Here is a 9,241-nt window from a genome sequence, read left to right on the forward strand (position 1 = left end):
AAAAAAAAAAAAAAAAAAAAAAAGAAAAAAAAAAGGGCTTATGTTGCTGTAGTAACAGCAGGAAAAAAAAATTCAAGGATTGGGGAAACAGAAGAAAAAAAAGAACAAGAATAAGTATGGAAGTAGAGGAAGAGAAGGGATGAGCTTACCTTACTGCCAAGAGAAGAAATGGAAGAGAAGCCATCCATGACGAGAGGAGAGAAGAGACTCGTTTTTTTTTTTTGGGGGGGGGGGGAGTTCTTGCACAAAACTGAATTCTGTTTTTCATTCATTAACTTGCCCTTAGTCCTTACAATCTAATTATAAAATAAAGCAAAAGGAATCAAATCAGAATCTACTAATTTAAATAAAGAATCCTAACATAGTCTAATGCCTTTTAGGAAATAAAGAGTCCTACTCTAATTAATTAAAAGGAAAAAAAAAATTTACTTTTCCTGAAAAAGAAAACCATAAACTAGCAATCCCTTCTTGCGTTTAGTGCTCAAGAGGGGCCCATGTACAGCTGTCCAAGGAGTCAGTCATGGAGTCCTTTCGTGACTCCAAGTGTGGGCCCCATGCCGATCCTTATCCATCCAACCAGGCTGGGTGGTCTTCTGCGTACCTCCTCTAGTAAACCCGATAGCCTAGACTGATGTCCCCATCAACTCTCCCAGGCTTGGAAGAATTTACCATCGTTGAATTAAGACTCATGTGATGTTCAAGCATGTTCGGATTGAGTTTCTGAAGCTCCTCCATAGTGATCCACGTACTGTCAATCTCGGGGCGTCCTCTCCATTTGACCAAGAACTCTCGTGAACCTCCCTCTCTCGTAGACACAAGCTTCTCATCAAGGATGTCCTCAACTTCTTTAGCTCTCTTTGCAATTTTAGGTACATGTGGTAAAGAGGTAGAGGGAAGGGAAGGGGTATGGTCAACAGTGTCTATGGTTTAAAGTATCTCCGATACCTATACGATACCCTCCGATACGTATCTTAAATTTAGCTGACCGATACGATACACACCGATATGATACATGACATTTTTAAAATTCTTTCGTATCGATATATATCCTACGATACATACCGATATGCATCAATACACCACCGATACACATCAATACGATATGATATGCACCGATGCGACTCTATGGAAAATATAAAATCGAGGTGAAATGTATGTATCGGTACGTATCGGTATGTACCGATACCATAGTTTTTAAGGCGCTGGTAAGGCGACACCTTAGCAGCGCCTTGGCGCTGATGCGGTCTAGAGATGGTTAGGTAGTGCTCCTCCTTATGTGAAGTGGTGTCTTATGGGATTTTTTTTTTTTTAAACACATTTTAAAATTACTTGATGAAGATTCCAAATATAGATTTTTTATTGGTCGGTGTATGGTTTTGTTAACACTTGAGATGTATGGGATCAGCTTTACTCCATCAAAAATAACAAAAACAAACAAAACAAAAACACGATTCACAAACAGGGTTTGGATTTTGTCAAGGGTTTTAAGAAAGGGCTTTGAGAATGAATCAAGGAACAAGGAAGAACCACTGATCCAGGCGACCATTTTGCTCCGGTAGCAGTGAGCTTCATTTTTCTTTGAAGGGAGTAGAAATATAGTAGATGATCTTAGGACTTAGGCACTCATTTTGGCATCATAGAGGTAAGTATAATAAATACTTGTATTTTTTATGTCTTCTTTTCTTTATATTTATAATTTTGTTTCATAATTATGTATTCATATTATATGTTAATATGTTATTGTTAAGTTTGTCTCGAATTCTTGACCCGTTTTGAAGATTGACCCGATCCGACATATTTTGGTGGCGACCCGAATGGAAAATTTTCTGAGATCTGTGATGGAAGCAGAGAAGCCCATCACTGATCTCGTATGGGGGTGCGGGGGCTATGCCCCGTGGTATGGTTCGACCGGATCGACCGTGACCCGATGGGTCGAGCCGCTATTTGGAGTATATATATAATGTACTGTTGCTTGTTGAGAGTCATTGTATTCTAGGGTTTTCACGAAGCTAGGGTTTCAGGGAGAGTTCTTCTTCGCTGCTGCTAGGGTGTAATCTTTCTTCTGCATAGTGAATCATCTTCTTCTTCGCCCGAGGACGTAGCACACCACCCTGGTGTGTGAACCTCGTTAAATCTCTGTGTTGTACGGATCTATTGTCTCTCTTTATTCGTGTTTCTTGGTGTTTGATCTAACAGTTATGATTAATGATTGATGATTGATGATTGATGATTGATGATTGATGAAAATGAACTTAGTTTATTCACTTTATTGATTTGTTTTCTTGATGAATATCTTACATTGGTATGAATATGAACCTTTAATATTTATTTAACATATAAATAATAGGATTCAATTAGGATTTGAGCCAAATAGATTGGTTTTATAAAAAAAATTACACAGGAACGCTTTAGTCGATAAGGACACTTTATGCTCGTCTTATCGCTAAGGCGCTCTGAAAGACCCTCAAACGCCTCCGTCGCCTTACCGCCTTAAAAACTATGACCGATACAATGCGCTACGGTCATATAATGACCAAGATGGGTAATTTTTCAAAAAAACAAGATTTTTTTAGAGGTTTTTGTTCCAAAGTTGCTGCCAACCATATTTCTCTCTAATTAAAGTGGAAATCAAGGTTGGGAACAAGGATTTTACATTTATGGGACAACTACAAACCTTGAATTCTTAGTGCAATACACTCAATTTAGTGTTTATGCATAATACATGTTATCAATAGCTTTTTTTAAATAAATTTTTTATACAAAAGTGTTTTAAAAAATGTTTCCTATCCATTTATCTGTGTATCTTTAGCGTATCTTGGCGTATCTCCGATACGATACGACACCCTCCGATACATATTTTAATTTTGGCCGACCGATACGACGACCGATACCGATACTTTAATCCTTGAGTCAGTGTCATCAAGTACAAAAGGAAACTCTTTGAGGTCATATGGGTAAAGAAACTGCAGTAGTCGTACTATGGAAGGGGACAAGATCCTCTACATTAAAAACATTATTGATTCCCATATCGGTTGGCAAATCAAGGACATAAGCATTGGTACCTACTCCTTTAAGAACCTTGAAAGGATTAGCACGAGCATGGAGTTTGTTCTCTTTTCCTTTGACAAATCGCTACGGTTTGATTCTGACCATCACCATATCGCCCCTCTTGAAATTCTTGCAGTCGCCGATGCACATTTGCCCTGGATTTATATTGATCATTGCTCAGTGTTATCTGTCATTTTATATCTGCATGTAAACCATGTATGTGTTGTGTAAAGGATTCGACTGACGGGGAAGTTCTAAATCTGGATACAACAGGGACGAGGTCTATGGGGGTTTGGGGTTGGTACCCTGAATAGATCTCAAAGGATGACAGACCAGTGGTTTGGTTCTTAGAACTGTTATACGCGAACTCGGCTTGGGTAGGGAGTCAATCCCAACTGGTGAGGTACTTTCCTATGAGGCAACATAACAAGTTCCCTAGACTCCTATTGACAACCTTAGTTTGACCATTGGATTGAGGGTGGAAAGCAGAGGAGAAACGAAGTTTAGTACCCATCATCCGCCATAGGGTCTTCCAAAAGTGACTGGTGAACTTAACATCTTTGTTGAACACTATGGTTAGGGGTAGCCCATGGTACTTGACAACCTCATTAAAAAAAGAGTTTGGCCACTATTGACGCATCTCTGTCCTGATGGTAAATTCTTTGTTATGGCGATGAGAATATTTTTCACTCTTTTCATTATATCCAGGTCCTGAATCGCAATGGGTTGGAGTGTGATGGTCTCGAGACGTTATGCATCAAGGATCAAGCACTGACGCTTGAAAGTATGTGCTTATAGTAATATTTATCACAATGGAACTTGTCCTTAATGATGATTTCATTTGGAATCAGTATCGGGTATACTAAACAGGAATCATGTATTGGCATGATTTTTCAGGTGCAGAGAAGGTTGTTGGATGGGCTTTAAGTCATCATCTAATGCAGTGTCTTGAAGCTGATCCAGGAGATGCAAAGCTTGTTTTATCCTGTGAGAGGTATTATTGTCTTCATGTTACTATCCTTGTAAACATGTTTAGAGTACTGTAATTAACAATTTGATGTTGCAATTCTGGTAGTATCCAGTACGGGATTGGAGTCCTACAAGCTATCCAGAATGAATCTAAAAGCTTGAAGAAGTCTCTGAAGGTATTTTGATTCATACTTTCCTAAAGCTTTAACTATGTTATTTCTATGATTTAAGTGAGGTGCGATACAATTTATGAGTGTTACGGAATTGCTTAGATAACATTTTCATATTTGGAACTTTTTCCCCTCATATTTTCTTAAGTACATGTCACGGCAATCCTCAGGATGTTGTAACTGAGAATGAATTTGAGAAAAGGCTCCTGGCTGATGTTATTCCACCTAGTGATATTGGCGTTACATTTGATGACATTGGAGCTCTTGAAAATGTCAAGGATACACTGAAGGAGTTGGTGATGCTTCCTTTGCAGAGGCCTGAGTTGTTCTGCAAGGGACAACTGACAAAGGTTGTGCTTTCTATCATTAACTTCTAAACATGCTATAATTATATTTTTGCATAAATGTTATTTGTTTTCTTCTATTCCATCACAATTGCTTGCATGCTGTCACGAGTACTTGCATCGACTTCTTTTAGGTGGTAATTCTTATTTTATTAAATCACCTTTGGGTATTTAGACTACCTTGTGAATAATCGCTAATTAAGGGTTGTCTAACCGAAAATATCCCAAATTTAAATCTGAGATCTTTAAGGTCTGATGTTATCAGGTCCTAGTTCAAATCCAGTTGGTAATTCTTGTTTTATTAAATCACCTTTGGATGTTTAGATCACCTTGCGAACTATCGCTAATTAAGGGTTGTCTAACCGAAGATATCACAAATTTAAATCTGAAATCTTTAAGGTCTGATGTTATCAGGTCCTATTTCAAATCCAGTTGGATTTGGATCTGATTCATTTATATCTGTTTGGGGGAGGGGGATGCTATGGTTGTGTAATTTGCAACCTCCTATTTGTCTCGTTGACTCCAGTAATTAATTATTTATATGCATATGAACAGAAGTTGGTTGCTAATAGTAATAATTAGAGGGCTTGTGGGACAGGCCATGAAGTAGGTTGGGCCTGAAATTAATTGCTGGGTCTGGGCCCACTCAAAACTCAAAAAGGCCCAGTCCATGGTTAATAAACTTGTAAAAGTTAGTATTAAATGTATATACATGATCTTATTGGAGCAAGATCTAACCCTACTATGCTTTCCGGAAGGTAATCATCCTAACAAACAGACCATTATTGTCTTTGCTTTTGCAATTCCCTTTGGGGTTTCCTGATGTTATTTCATCTATTTGCAGCCTTGTAAGGGCATTCTTTTATTTGGCCCCCCTGGAACAGGGAAGACAATGCTCGCAAAAGCTGTGGCCACAGAAGCTGGTGCCAACTTTATCAATATCTCAATGTCTAGCATCACTTCTAAGGTTAATAATGCTAAGAAGCTACTGACATTATGATATTTTTATCCAATTATAAACTCATCGCATTGTCCTAATGGCAGTGGTTTGGTGAGGGCGAGAAGTATGTAAAAGCTGTCTTCTCACTAGCAAGTAAAATTGCTCCTAGTGTTGTATTTGTTGATGAGGTGAGTGTCTTGAATCTGTCTTGCTATTGTATACTATCTGGGAGCTAGGGTTATATCAGCCACACTTTCCTGGTTCTTGATATAGGTTGATAGTATGCTGGGCCGGAGAGAAAACCCTGGAGAACATGAGGCAATGCGAAAGATGAAAAATGAGTTTATGGTGAATTGGGATGGGTTACGCACGAAAGATAAGGAACGGGTTTTGGTGCTTGCTGCCACAAATAGGCCTTTTGACCTTGATGAGGCTGTTATTAGAAGGCTTCCTCGCAGGTAAAGACATCATATAACAGGGACCTAGTTTTACTTTCATGCTAGCCTTGACTTTTTTCCATGTACTGAATCTTTGTGTAGAACCATCATGTTGCTCTAGTAATAACTGCTTCTCTGCAGATTGATGGTAAATTTGCCGGATGCTCCAAATAGAGCAAAGATCCTAAAAGTGATACTCGCGAAGGAAGACTTGTCTCCAGATGTTGATCTGGATACAATTGCAAGTATGACGGATGGCTATTCTGGAAGTGACCTCAAGGTTGTCTCGAGTCTTTACTGCTCAATTTGGGACAATTTGTGGACTTTTCTTTCCTGATGTGCTCTGTGGAATATCTGTCCTCAAATTCTTATTCGTTATCTTTTTCTATTGCAGAATCTCTGTGTAACTGCCGCACACTGTCCAATTAGAGAGATATTGGAGAAGGAAAAAAAGGTTAGTTTCTTCTTCGTTGGTAACTTAGCGTTCAGAAGACAAACTGGTAGTTTGTAGTGAATATATGAATGCTAACTATTGTATAGGATTCTAATTCTCATAAATGATCTGGGAAATAGAATATGGATGAGGGGCAAGAATCCTCTATGATTTCAAGGATCATTATTGGTTATCTGAATGAGTCCCAGCCAATCCCGATAGTTGTCATGATGGATTGTGCAGACAAGATTGGATGCTCTGATATTGATACATCCTACCTTATGAGATATTGGTTAAGACTGCATTAATCCTGATCTAGATTGGGCAACTAGGTCTACTGATCCTCAGAACCATGATTTAGTTACCCACATCATTGGGTGAATTGAAAACATCAAGGATATTTCTGCTCTTGTACTAAAATCTCATTTGCCACATCCCACCGTCACTTCACTTGTGCGGATCAAATTTTGCTATTTGATTTCAATTTCTATCTTGCTAGCAAACAAATTGTCAGGAAAGGTCAATTTAACCTTACCTTTTCATTGAAAGAATATAATGAATTGATAAAACAAAAGAAAATTAATCTTGATGAGCCAGCTCTTTGCTGTGTAAAATTGTTTCAGTTTGTTTGTCTTATTGGTTAAGAGCTGGGAGGGGTAAAAAGAGGGGGGGGGTGAGTTGAGGGCAACCAGAGTGCATAATCCCAGACCAGATGAAGCAATTTTCAGTTTCTTGCTAGAATCATGTCACCGCACCTCAAAGTAGATGCCTGATTACATTTATACATGTTTTCCGTTTCTACGGATAAGCCTGTGTATAATTCTAAGGATGTATGCTCTTTTCAGTAACATGTATGCCTATGACATTGTTCTCATAAGCTATTTCACAACTTAGTATCTGCTGCTTCCTTAGCTACTTGCCCATTCTCCATTGATTGGAAATTTTATTGGACGCGTACCCCCCCAACCCCTCTCTCTCTCTCTCTCTCGCGCATAATCCCAGACCAGATGAAGCAATTTTCAGTTTCTTGCTAGAATCATGTCACCGTACCTCAAAGTAGATGCCTGATTACATTTATACATGTTTTCCGTTTCTATGGATAAGCCTGTGTATAATTCTAAGGATGTATGCTCTTTTCAGTAACATGTATGCTTATGACATTGTTCTCATAAGCTATTTCACAAGTTAGTATCTGCTGCTTCCTTAGCTACTTGCCCATTCTTCATTGATTTGAAATTTTATTGGACGCGTACCCCCCACCCTCTCTCTCTCTCTCGTGCGAGAATCTCTAATTCTTTTAAATTTAGCACCTTAGTGCTTAGGTGAGATTTTTATGATACACCTTGGTGTTTCCAGTTGTTTTTCCAAATTACTGTAGAATTGCTTCAGATTTCTATTAATATTTTTATCCTCTGTAACTTTGCACCCCCCCCCCCCCCTTTTTTTTTTTTTTTACCCAACCTCTTATGATTTTCTGAATGGATAACTCTATGTGTAAAAACTCTCTACAATGGTTTGATTATGTTAAGTTGCTCTCAGGAGCATGCTGTAGCACTGGCAGAAGGCAGATCCCCTCCAGCTCTGAGTGGGAGTGCCGACATTCGGCCTTTGAACAAGGAGGATTTCAAATATGCACATGAACAGGTATGAAGCCCGTATACAAAGTAAATTTTAAAACAGAGTGATGACGGTTGAGGGGAATTCATTGACATTGGATGTTAAAAAATGTCACCTCCTTGTGGAAAACAGGTCTGTGCAAGTGTATCATCTGAGTCTGTGAACATGAGCGAGCTGCTACAGTGGAATGAACTCTATGGCGAAGGGGGGTCAAGAAGGAAAAGGTCCCTCAGCTACTTCATGTGAAGGCATAAAAATGTACAAAGGTTCATTATATTTTCCTTTTTCGGTTCCATACCATCGAGCACAAAGTCAGGTGGTCTTGTCTCTCAAATGGCTGCGGCTGACCAAGGCTAACTGGAGGATGGGGGTGGTGGAGGTGGAAGTGGAGGTGAGGGTGGAGGGGTTGCGGGTGGTTAGCTGGTCCAAGCTTGACGCCGGGGCTGGGGGGCATGTTTTGTATAATACAAATTATTACTAATTAGATATATATATTATAATGCGTAGATAGCATCGGTTAGATATCATCGGTTTAAGTTAAATCTTGGGTCAGTTGGTTACTGGTGATTTAGTTATGGAGGGAATGGGCCTTCTGAAGTTTTGGCATGGCTCGTTGCGTCTCTTCTGTTTCTCCAGCCACCCCAGCAACTGACCTCGTTGCAGAAACATTCCAAGGTGTTGTGGATCTCTTTGTGTAAGTAGTGCTAGAGCATTTTTTTTTTTTTTTTTTTTTGGGGTGAAGTTCATATTTAGTTGGTTTAGTTCAGTTTTGCTGTGTTGACCATGCAGTGTTGAAAGAGCATTTCTGTAAACAGTGCTTCGGCCTGCATGAAATTTAATCTGAGAGCATAATGACAATAACATAAAGCAGATCCTGTACCTGTAACTATAATGGGCATGTAAGGAATTTCGGTTAAAGTATCTCAGTCGCAGACATGTCAAGCTGATAGGGAAATTTTGAATTGAATTGTAAAATGGTAAGAGACCATGTATTAGTCATTTATGAAATTTGGCCAATATTCTCTTAAATGATTGTACTGTTAGGAGGGGGGTTAGGGGTGCAGGAGGGAGCAAAGGGGTGGGAGAGGGGGAGCGAAAGAGAGTAGGAGATGGACGAGGTGTTGCAGAGTTTACAGGTTAGAGATTGTTGGAGGGAGTCAAGGGTAAGGGTGGGGTGGGGTGGGGTGGGGTGGGGTGGGGTGGAGGGTCACAACTGGCTATCAGAGGAGACAACAGGAAGACCTTGTCAAATCGCAACCTTAAAAGTGATGGAGAAGATAATG

General features: G+C 39.4%; 1 protein-coding gene across 1 annotated transcript in view; it reads left to right on the top strand.

Moving 5' to 3' along the window:
• Positions 1–8,879, top strand: part of LOC122073103 — a 28,737-nt gene extending 19,858 nt beyond the window's left edge. Inside the window, exons 17-27 of the mRNA XM_042637626.1 lie at positions 3,757–3,832; positions 3,946–4,042; positions 4,124–4,193; positions 4,358–4,537; positions 5,376–5,498; positions 5,576–5,659; positions 5,745–5,929; positions 6,050–6,188; positions 6,303–6,362; positions 7,881–7,985; positions 8,091–8,879. Coding sequence (XP_042493560.1) covers positions 3,757–3,832; positions 3,946–4,042; positions 4,124–4,193; positions 4,358–4,537; positions 5,376–5,498; positions 5,576–5,659; positions 5,745–5,929; positions 6,050–6,188; positions 6,303–6,362; positions 7,881–7,985; positions 8,091–8,204 — 1,233 coding nt within the window. The 3' untranslated portion in view covers positions 8,205–8,879. The remainder of the gene's footprint in view (positions 1–3,756; positions 3,833–3,945; positions 4,043–4,123; positions 4,194–4,357; positions 4,538–5,375; positions 5,499–5,575; positions 5,660–5,744; positions 5,930–6,049; positions 6,189–6,302; positions 6,363–7,880; positions 7,986–8,090) is intronic.
• The last annotated feature ends 362 nt before the right edge of the window (positions 8,880–9,241 follow it).

This window comes from Macadamia integrifolia, chromosome 3 (genome assembly GCF_013358625.1).
Source record: "Macadamia integrifolia cultivar HAES 741 chromosome 3, SCU_Mint_v3, whole genome shotgun sequence".
In the NCBI taxonomy this organism is placed as follows: domain Eukaryota; kingdom Viridiplantae; phylum Streptophyta; class Magnoliopsida; order Proteales; family Proteaceae; genus Macadamia; species Macadamia integrifolia.